The sequence below is a fragment of the Ranitomeya variabilis genome, chromosome 4 (genome assembly GCF_051348905.1).
Source record: "Ranitomeya variabilis isolate aRanVar5 chromosome 4, aRanVar5.hap1, whole genome shotgun sequence".
NCBI classification, from domain to species: domain Eukaryota; kingdom Metazoa; phylum Chordata; class Amphibia; order Anura; family Dendrobatidae; genus Ranitomeya; species Ranitomeya variabilis.
Window position 1 is genome coordinate 178,917,978 of NC_135235.1, and position 16,773 is coordinate 178,934,750.

General features: G+C 42.6%; 1 protein-coding gene across 2 annotated transcripts in view; it reads right to left on the bottom strand.

Moving 5' to 3' along the window:
- Positions 1–5,582: 5,582 nt before the first annotated feature.
- Positions 5,583–16,773, bottom strand: part of LRMDA (leucine rich melanocyte differentiation associated) — a 2,082,283-nt gene continuing 2,071,092 nt past the window's right edge. For both annotated transcript variants that reach the window (XM_077259443.1, XM_077259442.1), the window contains one exon: positions 5,583–5,845. In XM_077259443.1, the coding sequence (XP_077115558.1) occupies positions 5,766–5,845 (80 nt within the window). In that variant the 3' untranslated portion in view covers positions 5,583–5,765. The remainder of the gene's footprint in view (positions 5,846–16,773) is intronic.

A 16,773-nucleotide genomic window follows, 5' to 3' on the forward strand; every position in this document is an offset into this window, starting at 1 on the left:
TCATTGTCTGGATTATGTTTGTAATTATAAAGAGATCGACTTGCATAAGTGATCACCTTTTCTCTTCTGTCTTGTATCTGTGACAACACAGCCCCAAGTCCATGCAAACTCATGTTGGTGTAGAGAATAAAAGGTTGAGAAAAGTCTGCATAGGCCAACACAGGAGCTTCCGTCAATGCCTTCTTCAGATCTTGAAAAGCTTCCTCCTTGTGTTCCTTCCAACAAATATTCCAGTTCTTTGCGCCCGAGGGCACTCCTTTCAGCAGCTCCAGCAGTGCTCTTGCTTGTCATGCAAAATTCTTCACAAAACAGCAGTAATTAGAGTTGAGCGACTTTTACTTTTTTAGGATCGAGTCGGGTTTTGCGAAACCCGACTTTGTCAAAAGTCGGGTCGGGTGAAATCGGCCGATTATTGCGAAAAGTCGGGGGCCGACTGAAACACGAAACCCAATACAAGTCAATGGGGAATCAAAGTCGGCAGAGAGTGGAGGACAGGAAAACACCTACAGTGCCTATTTTAATGCCAAAAATATCAATTCTTATTACTTAAGCTTGTCAATCTTAATTTACTTTATAATAATAGTTATAATAGTTAGGCATTGAAAACTGGGGGTCATTTGGCTAAAGTTGTGGGGGGTAGGGCTGGCTCAAGATTTTCGTGGGCCCAGGAAATGTAGAATACGTCGCAACGGTGGAGCAGGGAGAGGTAAGTATTTCAACTTTGCAAGTGCTGTGATGTGCCTGAGCAAGCAGGGGGGCCCAATCGTTGGCACTGGCACAGGGCTCCTCATAGTACGGCGGTGTGTTTGATGGCGGGGTCGCCTCCCACCGGCAGAGACACTTTTTCGTACTATGAGGGGCCCTGTGCCACTGACGTTGCCAACGAGTATGCCTACCCCACCTGATGAAGGAACCCCAAAAACACATAAAAAATACTATGTGTGAACATAGCCCAAGGTGTGGAGGAGCATTTTTGTTTTTGGTTATTTATTCTGCCTTATATACAAGTCATTACTAGGGTTGAGCGAAACGGGTCGACCATTTTCAGAAGTCGCCGACTTTTGGCAAAGTCGGGTTTCATGAAACTCGACCCGACCCCTGTGTGGGGTCGGCCATGAGGTCGGCGATCTTCTGAATCTGGTATCGGAATTCCGATACCGAGTTCCGATATGTTTGCGATATCGGAAATCGGTATCGGAATCCACATTTAAGTGTAAAATAAAGAATTAAAATAAAAAATATTGATATACTCACCTCTCCGACGAGCCCTGGTAGTAATCGGCATCTTCTGTTCCTAAGAATGAGCGCGTTCAGGGCCTTAGAAGACGTCACGGCTTTGTGATTGGTCGCGGCGGCCCACGTGACCGCTCAGCGACCAATCACAAGCCGTGACGTAATTCTCTCAGGTCCTAAATTCCTCATTCTGGGCTCATGGCCTAAATTCCTAGAATGAGGAATTTAGGACCTGAGAGAATTACGTCACGGCTTGTGATTGGTCGCTGAGCGGTCACGTGGGCCGCCGCGACCAATCACAAAGCCGTGACGTCATCTAAGGCCCTGAACGCGCTCATTCTTAGGAGCGGAAGATGCCGATTACTACCAGGGCTCGTCAGAGGGTGAGTATATCAATATTTTTTATTTTAATTCTTTATTTTACACTTAAATATGGATCCCAGGGCCTGAAGGAGAGTTTCCTCTCCTTCAGACCCTGGGAACCATAGTATCCCATTGCACTGCATTGGATTTCGCGTTTCGGCCGACCCCGACCCCGACTTTTTTATAGGATCGGCCGATTTCACTCGACCCGACTTTTGAGAAAGTCGGGTTTCGTGAAACTCGACCCGATCCTATAAAAATAAAAGTCGCTCAACCCTAGTCATTACCCTGGAAACGATGTTCCTTAAGATATTTCCCAGGAAAATCCATTTTGGTTTTGTATGTTTTATTGTTAGTCTGTAAAAGTGGCGTAAGACTGACAACATTGTTCACAGCAGTGACCTGGGAGTCAGAAATGCTTCCAGGGGTCTTCCCCATGATGTTCCCATGTCATTTGAGCACTGTTCCCATCGATTTCAGCAATTTCTAGTCCCTCTGCGACTGCCGGAAAAATGCACAAGTTTCCCACAGACTTACATTGGGCTCGTTGCTCCGGTCGAGCACCAGAGCATTCCAATTTGCTCGACCCGAGCAATGAACAACCAAGCATTTTAGTGCTCGACCATCACTACTCTTAAAGACTGTCAAATTGGATACTGAAAAAAGGAAGCAACTGACACCTAAAAATTAATTGAAGGAACGTGAGGTACTAATAGTCAGTTACAATCACTCATTCAGTTCACTACCGATATCAACTTAAACTGTTTTACATAAATCACAGCAAAAATATGAAAAAGGTCAGTCTATGCAAAGACTGCTGCACACATCTACAGGTAAACCAACAAGGCTCTCTGCAAGTAGGCAAATAAGTTGTGGTGTTACGCTGTAAAAAAGTAACCTGCTTGGTATACGTATTACACCGACACAATAGTCACATTGAATATACAAGTCAGGAGTTAAACAATCAGTTTACCATGTTTTTCTGATGAGCAAATAGCATAACCTAAAATACAGAAGCGCTATCAAGATAATAGTCCATGATAAGACTCACTGCTGTGGTGTACAGTCCTGTATAAGCTGTGTTAAAGGCATCAGTGGGAGATGTGCGGTGAAGTATTCAGGAAGTCCCAACCGGTGACTCACCTGAAACTAAACTGAACTGCACGCTGGAGCAGACGGCGTGTTACATCACACTGCTTCTGAAGTATAGGTGCTTGGAAGTGATGTCCTTCTACCTTATGCGTTTCAGAAACACTGCTACTTACTTCATCAGAGGTGGATAAGAAACTATTGCTTCATTATGTTATATAGTCTGCGGCTCCACCTAAACTTGATATTAGTTTTAAAAGGCAGTTATATGGTACTGTGGTGTAGTGACCTCTGTTACAGGTAGGGGGCGCTGTATGGGCTTTTACAGAGTGTGCATGGAGGCGTATTGAGGCCATAGGAATGCATGGCAATCGCAGATATAACTGTGGTGATGAGTCAAAGTCCGGCATTATTGTGAATGGCCGGTATGTGTGTCGCAGAGGAAAACACTCTGCACTGTAAGCCTGAAGTAAGGTTGTTCTGGGACCTGTAGTCCTACAAGTAAATTGTGTTGTTTAACTAGGGAGGCTGGCAGGGCTAGTTCTGAGCGATGGGAGGGTCAAACTAGCCACGCACACTCCCATCTAGGGGAGTGGTTACAACCATATAATGTGACTGAGGTCTGGTCACATGGTCTCTGAGTGTGGACCTGAATGGTCTGTGCTGGAAGGTCCTGGAGTGCCTTTGTGTTGGGAGTGTCATCTCTCTGAAGAGCACATGGTGGAGCTTTGGACCTGGCACATGCCAGTGTGTGGAATGGTCTGATAACCATGGGTAATACTGACTGGGGTCAGTTAGAATGTCTGTAGGATACCTCTGAGGAAGAGAGGTATCCGAGAACCTGTGCGGCACCAACAGGTAACGGAAAGGGATCCGTGTTATACTGACCGGGGTCAGAGAGAGAGCAAGAGAGAGACATTGTGTATGGGACACCTCTGAGGATAAGAGGCGTCCAGGAACCTGTGAAGGTCACCAACAGGTAATGGACGAGGTCTGTGTGTTATGCTGACCGGGGTCAGTGAGGTACTGTGGTAAAGCTGAATATGTGTAGACGGTGTTCAAGCTGTTATCAAGTTCCTGAGGATGTTGTTCATGCTGATGTGAAATAAACCTAAGAGACTGTGCTTTTGTAAGAAATCCGTGCCTGTATGCGTTAATCCCGTGCCAAGCGAGTGTCCCCCAAGACACGTAGTAGGGGAAACGCTACAGTACTAACAGCGCTATGCATAAAAGTAACCTTGTATTTTTGAATAACAAAACATTAATTTTATTACAAACAATCAAAACCAAACATTTAAATGAAGGTATGTACTGTGGTATGTAAATTAAAATGAAAAATAATAAGACAAAAAAAAATGTTTAACTGGTTCCGAGAGCTTTTTTTTAATGATTTTATTCAAACCATTGACAGCCAAAGTATTAAGGTTAAAAATGCACTCTGATTCTGAATGCAAGACATTAATGATATATAATTCCCCCCTCTAATTTTTAGGGACATACTCCAACCCCCCAAAATGTCATCCCGAGAGGATTGGGTAATGTTTAGTTAAAATATGCCAGAATAAGGGATGTCCCTTAAATCCTTATTTTTTGTTGTAAATGCGTTCCCTAATACACTCCAAGAGGGCTCTTTAAGTGCATCTCACATAAATCTTCATGTGACGTGAAATACGGTCACTAATATGGATGGTTTCAGTGCCTACAAATTATTTAATTCTTTAAAAAATATTGTATTTATTTAAGGTATTTTTACATAGATAAAAGTGACTGCAAGGAAATAAAAACCCTAGACATACAGTATATATAAAAAAAAATCTCAGTGCTATTCATATTGATTTTGTTCATATTTTTATTTTTATTATTATTTTTATTCTGAGTAGTTGGGGATATGAGATTTCCCAAGTTTTGTGCTTTCCAGAATACACATTTATTTTTTTTGTTAGAATAGATTCCCCTATTATGGGATCTTGACTTAATATAGGCCAAAATTTCTTTATAATATTTTTGAAAAGGACAGTTTGCATGTTGTATTGCGTGATAATGGGAATATTGGCTATTTTTTCCTGTAATGTTGCGGTGATTAAATTAGTTACATTTTTGGACTTAGTTAAAAATTATTAATTTTTAATTTACATATTGACCACACATTGCTCTCCAGGTTGGGATAGCGCATCCTGAATTGTATCATTTAAAAATCCTTGTTTTTATCCTCTATTTAAGAATTGTTTTATTTTAAAAAAAAAAGCTGCTTCTTCCAAAAAGTCTTTGGTATGTGTACAAGTTACGCCATATTCTGGTGAACTGGCCTTTTGATGTCATTATCAATTAAAATATTTAGATCCAGAAAATTGATATCTGAAGAACTATAAGAGTAAATTTCAATTGGAAATCATTTATAATAATTTCATTACAGAGTCTTTTAAAGGCCTCCAATCCTTTCCAAATGAAGATGATACCATCAATAAATCACCGTTGTATGACTAGGTCATCCTGCAGTACGCCTCCTGGGTAGATTGTACTTTGTTTCCATCCACCCATATAGATTTCTAATAAATCATATTGGCGCAAACTGAGCTATTTGTACCTAAGAACTGAAATAAAGGCCAACAGTTTTCCAGCCGTCCCATAAAGTCTTATATCCTTTTCCTTCTTGCACCCAGATATGCTTCTCTGCTGGGGAGCTGAAGAAGTGGGTGTTATCAAGTGCTGTGACAGTTGCCATGCTGGATAAAGCATTTTTGTAATGTTCCCTTCTTTTTTTCTACATCTACAGAAAAGGTTGTTCTTCTATGGAAAAAGTACTCTAAGTGCCAATTGTCTAGATGGGCAACACAATTGTAATAGAATTAAATAGTATAACCAAGTATAGGCATCTCGAAAGCAAAAGCAAACACATATTCTGTCTTTAAAAAGTTGATTTTATTTTCTGACATACAATAAGAAAAATAGAACATTTTTAGAAGTTTTGATATTACAATCTCAAGATACCAGCCCAAGTAGAGAGATTGAATTATTGACCTTCCCAATAAACTGCAGTAATTCCTCATAGTGGGAATGGGTAGATCTCGACTTCACTCTGGTTAAAGTTGGTCATCACGAATGAATCTGTTGCCTTCAGAATGTTTTCCATAGTAAATATAGCGACATTTCCCTGCAACCCCTGAAACACAAAAGAAGAGAGTGGTGATTATTTCTGATTATGATAAAAGGAAATGTTTCAATTCCAATTTTCAAGGTATATTTTGGAGTAATCCACTCCAAACCAGACACTGCTAATGATAATCTCCTAAAAATGTGGTTTATGTAGTTTATATACTGGGATTCCAAGATATTTAATTTCCTGAATGAACATACACATGAATATGCACAAAGACTGGTTCCTGAAACCGCAGTTTGTGATATCAAGCCATTGCATCCTATAGAGGCTTATGTCTGCCACAACATATGGTAAATTGCGAATGACAATGTATGTGGAGTTTGTGGTAAACACAGTATTTTGGGGAAAACCAGTGATTGAGCCTTTACCCCAAAATAGTGGGAAGGGATTGCAGTAGAGTAGCTGACTTTGGATGATTGTAACTTTCATGGTGTAAATTGAACCAGTCACTTTACAATGGGAGTGTATATGACTTTCACAGATAGTAATAGAATCATAGAACGTTAAGAGTCGGAAGGAATCACCAGGGTCATCGTATCCAACCTTGCAAAATGCAGGATTCACTAAACCGTCTCAGACAGATGTCTATCCAGCTTCTTTTTGAGGACTTCCATTGCAGGAGAACTCACTACCTCTCATGACAGCCTGTTCCACTCATTGATCACGCTCACTGTCAAAAAGTTTTTTCTAATATGTAATCTGTATCTTCCTTTGTTTCATTCCATTACTTCTCCTATATGCATGTGCAAATGAGAATAATGATGATTCCTCTACACTGTGACATCTTTTCAGATATTTGTAGACAGCTATTAAATCTCCTCTTAGCCTTCTTTTTTGCAAGTTATCATTCCCAGATCCTTAACCATTCCTCATAGGACATAATTTGCCTTGCACTCACCATCCAGGTAGCTCTTCTCTTTACTTACTCCAGTTTTTTGATGTCTTTTGAAAAATGTGGTGCCCAGAACTGGACACAATATTTCAGATGAGGTCTGACCAAGGAGGAGTAGAGTGGGATAATTACTTCACTTGATTTAGACTGTATGCTTCTCATAATACATCCCAGAACTATGTTTGCCTTTTTTGCTGCTGCATCTCACTGTTAACTCATGTGCAGTCTGATGTCTATTTGTATACTCAAGTTTTTTTCACAAATTCTCTTGCTTAGTTCTATTCCTCCCCATTTTGTGCACATCATTTTTGTTTTCCTTGCCCAGATGCAGGATTTTGCACTTCTCCCTCTTAAATACCATTCTATTAGTCGCTACCCATTGTTTGAGCTTATCTAGATTTAAGGGTTAATCACAGTTTACTGTATTGTTGGAGATCTGTGATGTGATAATTGATTTGGACAGTAGATAGCAGCGGCAAGAGGCCAGAGGTGGAGCATAGGGGTATTTGGCAATTAGTGGGCAGTTGGGAGGAATCAAAGGACTGTCCAGGAGGAAGTGAAGGTGTGCATCCTTGTATAACTTCTGGATAGAGTGGTGCAACTCTGGATGCATTGCTGATGACTCTGGGACTGATTGTTCGGCTTGACTTGAGCTGACTTGGTGAGGACAACCTAGTACGCAAGATCTTGTGCTAGGCCACATGAGGCCTTATCTCTAAGGACTTAGGGAAGCCCTGCATTGGATAGATCGGCATTCCCCAAGAGCTTCAAGACAGTGTTTCTACCTCTACGGACTTAGGGAAGCCTTCAGTTGTAGAGATCGGCAATCCTAAGAGCTTCAAGATGGCACTTCCTATTACTCGGGACTCAGCCCAGCAAGGACCCTTCTACTTCAGTTTAAGGACATAACGGTACCATCTTACATCTGAATATATATATATATATATATATATATATATATATATATATATATATATATATATATATATATATATATATATATATATATATATGTGCATATAAAAATAGCCTTATGGATGTCCAATTAGTTAAGAGAAAAGGCTAGTAAATAGTCATATTATATTATATAATCTTTGTGCGTGTGATGATTCTTGCTGAACCTATTGTCCTGTGGCCGTCCTTTGTCCACGTTACATAGATCCTTCAGAATCCTTTCTCTGTCTTCTCTAGTGTTAGCTACCTCTCCTAACTTTGCATCATCTGAAAATTTGATTAGTGTAACTTCAGTTCCCTTAGCTAGTCACACGTCCCTTAGCTATTCACACGTCCGTGATTTTTTGTGGACTGTGTAGTTGTGCAAAAAATCACAGAGATGTGTCCTTTTTTAAGCTACTTTCACACTAGCGTCGTTTTGCTTGCGTCGCAATGCGTCGTTTAAGAGAAAAAACGCATACTGCAAAGTTGTCTGCAGGATGCGTTTTTTCCCCATAGACTTACATTAGCGACGCATTGCGTATGTTTTGGTGGACCGTCGGCACAAAAAAACGTTACATATAACGTTTTTCTGTGCATCAAGGCTGCCATTTTCGACCACACATGCGCGGCCAAGACTCCGCCCCCTCCTCCCCGGACTGCAGAATGGGAAGCGGATGCGTTGTAAAACTGCATCCGCTGCCCACGTCTAGCAGAAATTTCACAGCATGCGTCGGTACGTCGGCCCGACGCACTGCGATGGGCCCGTACCGACGGTAGTGTGAAAGTAGCCTTAATCAGTGGCATGTATAAAAAGTATCAATGTAAGTGTACTGGTCTGTGAAAATCACAGACAATACATGGATGGCATCAGTGTACAGTCGATGATTAATATTATAACAAATAGGTGAAGCTTTGTAATTAAGTTATCCACATTTGAAAATCACTGACTGAACACTGATGAGACACGGATCAAAAACACTGCTGACACTCGTATCTATTTTTGCATATGTGAAAAATCACTGGCGTCCGAATGTGGGCAATTAAGGCCCCATCGCATGACCATATTGAAACTATACTGGGACTCCCATTCATAAGGTGTAATGATACAGGAAGCGGCCCAGGATGGAGGAAATTATTATAGGAGGGAGTCTATGATGGGAGACATTATTACTGGCAGGGTCTTAAGATGGAGAGCATTATACCAGGAAGGGGTCCAGGATGGGGATATTATTACAGGATTGGTCCAAAATGGGTGACATAATTACAGGAAGGCACCAGGACAGCACTACATTGGGGGAAAACACGTATGTCTTTATAGGATCTAGAATTCTACAAGAGCACCTTCACCTGACCAGCATGCATGTGTGGGTGAAGGTCTAAATTTTGCACTGCGGCCCCTTGGACTATAATTACGCCATTAACTAGTAGCTAGCCCAAGTGCTGCTAAATAGCTTTCTGCATGTACAGTGGGCAAATAATTATTTGATCTCTTGCTGATTTTGTAAGTTTGCCCATTGACAAAGACATTAACAGTCTATAATTTTAAGGTTAGGTTAATTTAAACATTGAGAGATAGAATATCAAAAATAAAATCCAGAAAATCACATTTTATAAATTCTAGAAATTTGCATTTTGCAGTGAGAAATAAGTATTTGATCCCCTACTAACCATTAAGGGTATGTGTCCATGATCAGGATTGCATCAGGATTTGGTCAGGATTTTATGCAGGTAAAATCCTGACCAAATCTGCACCTGAGGTCACTGGCAGGTCACCTGCGCTGTCCTTGCGTTGTTTCAGCAATGTAAGGACATGCTGCATTCTTAACCCCTTCCTGACATCTGACGTACTATCCCGTCGAGGTGGGGTGGGCCCGTATGACCACCGACGGGATAGTACGTCATACGCGATCGGCCGCGCTCACGGGGGGAGCGCGGCCGATCGCGGCCGGGTGTCAGCTGCAAATTGCAGCTGACATCCGGCACTATGTGCCAGGAGCGGTCACGGACCGCCCCCGGCACATTAACCCCCGGCACACCGCGATCAAACATGATCGCGATGTGCCGGCGGTGCAGGGAAGCATCGCGCAGGGAGGGGGCTCCCTGCGGGCTTCCCTGAGCCCCCCGCAGCAACGCGATGTGATCGCATTGCTGCGAGGGTCTTACCTCCCTCCCTGCCTGCTCCAGACCCGGATCCAAGATGGCCGCGGATCCGGGTCCTGCAGGGAGGGAGGTGGCTTCACAGAAGCCTGCTCAGGGCAGGCACTGTGAAGCAGCCTGCACTTCTCGCAGATCGGTGATCTGTCAGAGTGCTATGCAAACTGACAGATCACCGATCTGTATTGTCCCCCCCTGGGGCAAAGTAAAAAAGTAAAAAAAAAAATTTCCAAATGTGTAAAAAAATAAAAATAAAAATATTCCAAAATAATGAAAAAAAATATATATATTATTCCCATAAATACATTTCTTTATCTAAATAAAATAAAAAAAACAATAAAAGTACACATATTTAGTATCGCCGCGTCCGTAACGACCCGACCTATAAAACTGGCCCACTAGTTAACCCCTTCAGTAAACACCGTAAGAAAAAAAAAAAAAACGAGGCAAAAAACGCCTTTTTATCATACCGCCGAACAAAAAGTGGAATAACACGCGATCAAAAAGACAGATATAAATAACCATGGTACCGCTGAAAGCGTCATCTTGTCTCGCAAATAACGAGCCACCATACAGCATGATCAGCAAAAAAATAAAAAAGTTATAGTCCTGAGAATAAAGCAATACCAAAATAATTATTTTTTCTCTAAAATAGTTTTTATCGTATAAAAGCGCCAAAACATAAAAAAATGATATAAATGAGATATCGCTGTAATCGTACTGACCCGACGAATAAAACTGCTTTATCAATTTTACCAAACGCGGAACGGTATAAACGCCTCCCCAAAAAGAAATTCATGAATAGCTGGTTTTTGATCACTCTGCCTCACAAAAATTGGAATAAAAAGCGATCAAAAAATGTCACGTGTCCAAAAATGTTACCAATAAAAACGTCAACGCATCCTGCAAAAAACAAGATCTCACATGACTCTGTGGACTCAAATATGGAAAAATTACAGCTCTCAAAATGTGGTAACGCAAAAAATATTTTTTGCAATGAAAAGCGTCTTTCAGTGTGTGACGGCTGCCAATCATAAAAATCCGCTAAAAAACCCGCTATAAAAGTAAATCAAACCCCCCTTCATCACCCCCTTAGTTAGGGAAAAATAAAAAAATTAAAAAATGTATTTATTTCCATTTTCCGGTTAGGGTTAGGGCTAGAGTTAGGACTAGAGTTAGGGCTAGGGCTAGGGTTAGGGTTAGGGCAAGGGTTAGGGCTAGTGTTACGGCTAGTGTTACGGCTAGTGTTAGGGCTAGTGATAGGGCTAGGGTTATTGCTAGGGTTAGGGCTAGAGTTGGGGCTAGGGTTGGGGCTACAGTTAGGGTTGGGGTTAAAGATAGGGTTAGGGTTTGGATTACATTTACGGTTGGGAATAGGGTTGGGTGTGTCTGGGTTAGAGGAGTGGTTAGGGTTACTGTTGGGATTAGGGTAAGGGGTGTGTTTGGATTAGGGTTTCAGTTATAATTGGGGGGTTTCCACTGTTCGGGCACATCAGGGGCTTTCCAAACGGGATATGGCATCCGATCTGAATTCCAGCCAATTCTGCGTTGAAAAAGGAAAACAGTGCTCCTTCCCTTCCGAGCTCTCCCGTGTGCCCAAACAGGGGTTTACCCCAACATATGGGGTATCAGCGTACTCAGGACAAATTGGACATCATCTTTTGGAGTCCAATTTCTCCTGCTACCCTTGGGAAAATACAAAAGTGGGGGCCAAAAAATAAGTTTTGTGGGAAAAAAAGGATTTTTTATTTTCACGGCTCTGCGTTGTAAACTGTAGTGAAACACTTGGGAGTTCAAAGTTCTCACAACACATCTAGATAAGTTCCTTGGGGGGTCTAGTTTCCGATATGGGGTCACTTGTGGGGGGTTTGTACTGTTTGCGTACATCAGGGGCTCTGCAAATGCAACGTGACGCCTGCAGACCAATCCATTTAAGTCTGCATTCCAAATGGCGCTCCTTCCCTTCCGAGCTCTGTCATGCGCCCAAACAGTGGTTCCCCCCCACATATCGGGTATCAGCATACTCAGGACTAATTGGACAACAAATTTTGGGGTCCAATTTATCCTGTTACCCTTGTGAAAATACAAAACTGGGGGCTAAAAAATCATTTTTGTGAAAAAAAAAAGAATTTATTTTCACGGCTCTGCGTTATAAACTGTAGTGAAACACTTGGGGGTTCAAAGTTCTCATAACACATCTAGATAAGTTCCTTGGGGGGTCTAGTTTCCAATATGGGGTCACTTGTGGGGGGTTTGTACTGTTTGGGTACATCAGGGGCTCTGCAAATGCAACGTGACACCTGCAGACCAATCCATTTAAGTCTGCATTCCAAATGGCGCTCCTTCCCTTCCGAGCTCTGTCATGCGCCCAAACAGTGGTTGCCCCCCAAATATGGGGTATCAGCATACTCAGGACAAATTGGACAACAACTTTTGAGGTCCAATTTATCCTGATACCCTTGTGAAAATACAAAACTGGGGGCTAAAAAATCATTTTTGTGAAAAAAAAAAGAATTTTTATTTTCACGGCTCTGCGTTATAAACTGTAGTGAAACACTTGGGGGTTCAAAGCTCTCAAAACACATCTAGATAAGTTCCTTAGGGGGTCTACTTTCCAAAATGGTGTCACTTGTGGGGGTTTTTAATGTTTAGGCACATCAGGGGCTCTGCAAACGCAACATGGCATCCCATCTTAATTCCAGTCAATTTTGCATTGAAAAGTAAAATAGCGCTCCTTCCCTTCCAAGCTCTGCTATTCGCCCAAACAGTGGTTTACCCCCACATATGGGGTATCGTCGCACTCAGGACAAATTGCACAACAACTTTTGTGCTCTAATTTCTTCTCTTACCCTTGGGGAAATAAAAAAATGGGGGTGAAAAGATCATTTTTGTGAAAAAATATGATTTTTTATTTTTACGGCTCTGCATTATAAACTTCTGTGAAGCACTTGTTGGGTCAAAGTGCTCACCACACATCTAGATAAGTTCCTTAGGGGGTCTACTTTCCAAAATGGTGTCACTTGTGGGGGGTTTCAATGTTTAGGCACATCAGGGGCTCTCCAAATGCAACATGGCGTCCCATCTCAATTCCAGTAAATTTTGCATTGAAAAGTCAAATGGCACTCCTTCCCTTCCGAGCTCTGCCCTGCGCCCAAACAATGGTTTACACCCACATATGGGGTATCAGCGTACTCAGGACAAATTGCACAACAATTTTTGGGGTCCAATTTCTTCTCTTACCCTTGGGAAAATAAAAAATTGGGGGCGAAAAGATCATTTTTGTGAAAAAATATGATTTTTTATTTTTACCGCTCTGCATTATAAACTTCTGTGAAGCACTTGTTGGGTCAAAGTGCTCACCACACATCTAGATAAGTTCCTTAGGGGGTCTACTTTCCAAAATGGTGTCACTTGTGGGGGGTTTCAATGTTTAGGCACATCAGGGGCTCTCCAAATGCAACATGGCGTCCCATCTCAATTCCAGTCAATTTTGCATTGAAAAGTCAAATGGCGCTCCTTTCCTTCCGAGCTCTGCCATGCGCCCAAACAGTGGATTACCCCCACATATGGGGTATCAGCATACTCAGGACAAATTGTACAACAAATTTTGCGGTCTATTTTCTCCTGTTACCCTTGGTAAAATAAAACAAATTGGATCTGAAATAAATTTTGTGTGAAAAAAAGTTAAATGTTCATTTTTATTTAAACATTCCAAAAATTCCTGTGAAACACCTGGAGGGTTAATAAACTTCTTGAAAGTGGTTTTGAGTACCTTGAGGGGTGCAGTTTTTAGAATGGTGTCACACTTGGGTATTTTCTATCATATAGAACCCTCAAAATGACTTCAAATGAGATGTGGTCCCTAAAAAAAAATGGTGTTGTAAAAATGAGAAATTGCTGGTCAACTTTTAACCCTTATAACTCCGTCACAAAAAAAAATTTTGGTTCCAAAATTGTGCTGATGTAAAGTAGACATGTGGGAAATGTTACTTATTAAGTATTTTGCGTGACATATGTCTGTGATTTAAGGGCATAAAAATTAAAAGTTGGAAAATTGTGAAATTTTCAAAATTTTCGCCAAATATTCATTTTTTTCACAAATAAACGCAACTTATATCGAAGAAATTTTACCACTATCATGAAGTACAATATGTCATGAGAAAACAATGTCAGAATCGCCAAGATCCGTTGAAGCGTTCCAGAGTTATAACCTCATAAAGGGACAGTGGTCAGAATTGTAAAAATTGGCCCGGTCATTAACGTGCAAACCACCCTTGGGGGTGAAGGGGTTAAAAGACGCGCCGCATGTCCGTTTCCGCGGGTCTGCCACATGCGTCTTTTACTGCATAGTGGAGATGGGATTTCATGAAATCCCCTCCACTATGCTGTAACATCTGGACGCTGCGTGTTTGACTCTGCGGCTCAACGCAGCGTCAAACACGCAGCGTTTCCTGAACGTGGAAACATACCCTAAGAGTTCTGGTTCCTGCAGACCAGTTAGACGCTCCTAATCAACTCGTTACTTGCATTAAAGACATCTGTCTTACATAGTCCCCTTTATAAAAGACTCCTGTCCACAGACTCAATTAATCAGTCAGACTCTAACCTCTACAACATGGGCAAGACCAAAGAGCTTTATAAAGGATGTCAGGGACAAGATCATAGACCTGCACAAAGCTGGAATGGGCTACAAAACCATACGCAAGATGCTGGGTGAGAATGAGACAACTGTTGGTGCAATAGTAAGAAAATGGAAGAAATAAAAAATGACTGTCAATTGACATCGATCTGGGGCACCATGCAAAATCTCACCTTGTGGGGTATCCTTCATCATGAAGAAGGTGACAGATCAGCCTAAAACTACACAGGCGGGAACTTGTTAATGATCTCAAGGCAGCTGGGACCACAGTCACCAAGAAAACCAATGCTAATACATTAGGCCTGTCCCACACGTCCAGATAATTCCGGTATCGGAAAAATCGGTACCGGAATTATCCGTGTCCGTGTGCCCGTGCGTTTCTGTGGCACATCAGTGTGGCACACGTGCGGCACACGTGTGCTGCCCGTGTGTGCCGACTGGGTACCACACGCACCGTGCAGGAGACAGAGCTAGAGATAAGCGCTGTCCCCCCCACGTGGTGCTGAAGCCGCCATTCATATCTTCTCTGCAGCAGCGTTTGCTGTAGAGAAGATATGAATAATCCTTTTTTTTTGTTTCTCGTGTTTAACATAAAGATCCCTGTCCCCACCCCCTGTGCGCCCGCCCGCTGTTATTAAAATACTCACCCGGCTCCCTCGCAGTGTCCTGTCCTGGCCGCACCTTCTACTGTATGAGCGGTCACGTGGGGCCGCCGATTACAGTCATGAATATGCGGCTCCACCTCCCATAGGGGTGGAGCCGCATATTCATTTCTGTAATGGGCGGCCCCACGTGACCGCATACAGCAGAAGCTGCGGCCAGGACAGGAAATCAGGTGAGCAATTCTAAGAAAGCTCTCCTGGTTATCTAGAGGATAAGACCCTATTTTGCGCTTTGTATCTCCATTTTTTTCCCCTGTAGTTGTGTGTGTGTATGGAAAGACCTGTCAGTCATTGAGTGTACGGTGACGGTGAGAAGCCGGTGGGGACTAGTCACTTTGTCACTGTGCAGCTCTCAACTATGTTGTACTCTGAAACACTGCAGCATTTCAGAGTAATAGGGTTTATAATGCAGGAGTGGGCCTCTGATTCACTCACCTGTGGTTTGGTACCATTTAAACCTTTAAAAATATGAACATAACAATAAGAAATCTCAAGATCGCATCTCACCACCTGTGCACTTGACCCGCTCCCATCCCACCTCATCCCAAACCTCACCACAGTCTTCATCCCAACCCTAACCCATCTCTTCAACCTATCACTAACAACTGGTGTTTTCCCCTCAAGCTTTAAACATGTTATGACCCCAATGGCGAGGGTCTCAGAGGAACGTGGAAGTCTGCAGAATACAAAAATCCAGCTCATAGGGCAGTGGTAACTGGGTTGACCATATATCTACTCCTAACGCCAACACTAGAAGTAGCCGGGGATCATTCCTACGTTGATTCTAGATGACACGCGCCAGCCGGAGAATCTAGCTACCCCTAGTAGAGGAAAACAAAGACCTTTCTTGCCTCCAGAGAAGGGGACCCCAAAGCTGGATAGAAGCCCCCCACAAATAATGACGGTGAGGTAAGAGGAAATGACAAACACAGAAATGAACCAGGTTTAGCACAGAGAGGCCCGCTTACTGATAGCAGAATAAAGAAAGGTAACTTATATGGTCAACAAAAACCCTATCAAAATCCACACTGGAAATTCAAGAACCCCCGAACCGTCTAACGGTCCGGGGGGAGAACACCAGCCCCCCTAGAGCTTCCAGCAAAGGTCAGGATATAGATTTGGAACAAGCTGGACAAAAATACAAAACCAAAACAAATAGCAAAAAGCAAAAGGCAGACTTAGCTGATATAACTGGAACCAGGATCAGTAGACAAGAGCACAGCAGACTAGCTCTGATAACTACGTTGCCAGGCATTGAACTGAAGGTCCAGGGAGCTTATATAGCTAACGACCCAGGTGCGGATAAAAGGAATGACAGAAAAACCAGAGTCAAAAAACTAGTAACCACTAGAGGGAGCAAAAAGCAAATTCACAACAGTACCCCCCCCTTAGTGAGGGGTCACCGAACCCTCACCACGACCACCAGGGCGATCAGGATGAGCGGCATGAAAGGCACGAACTAAATCGGCCGCATGAACATCAGAGGCGACCACCCAGGAATTATCCTCCTGACCATAGCCCTTCCACTTGACCAGGTACTGAAGTCTCCGCCTGGAGAGGCGAGAATCCAAGATCTTCTCCACCACGTACTCCAACTCGCCCTCAACCAACACCGGAGCAGGAGGCTCAGCAGAAGGAACTACAGGCA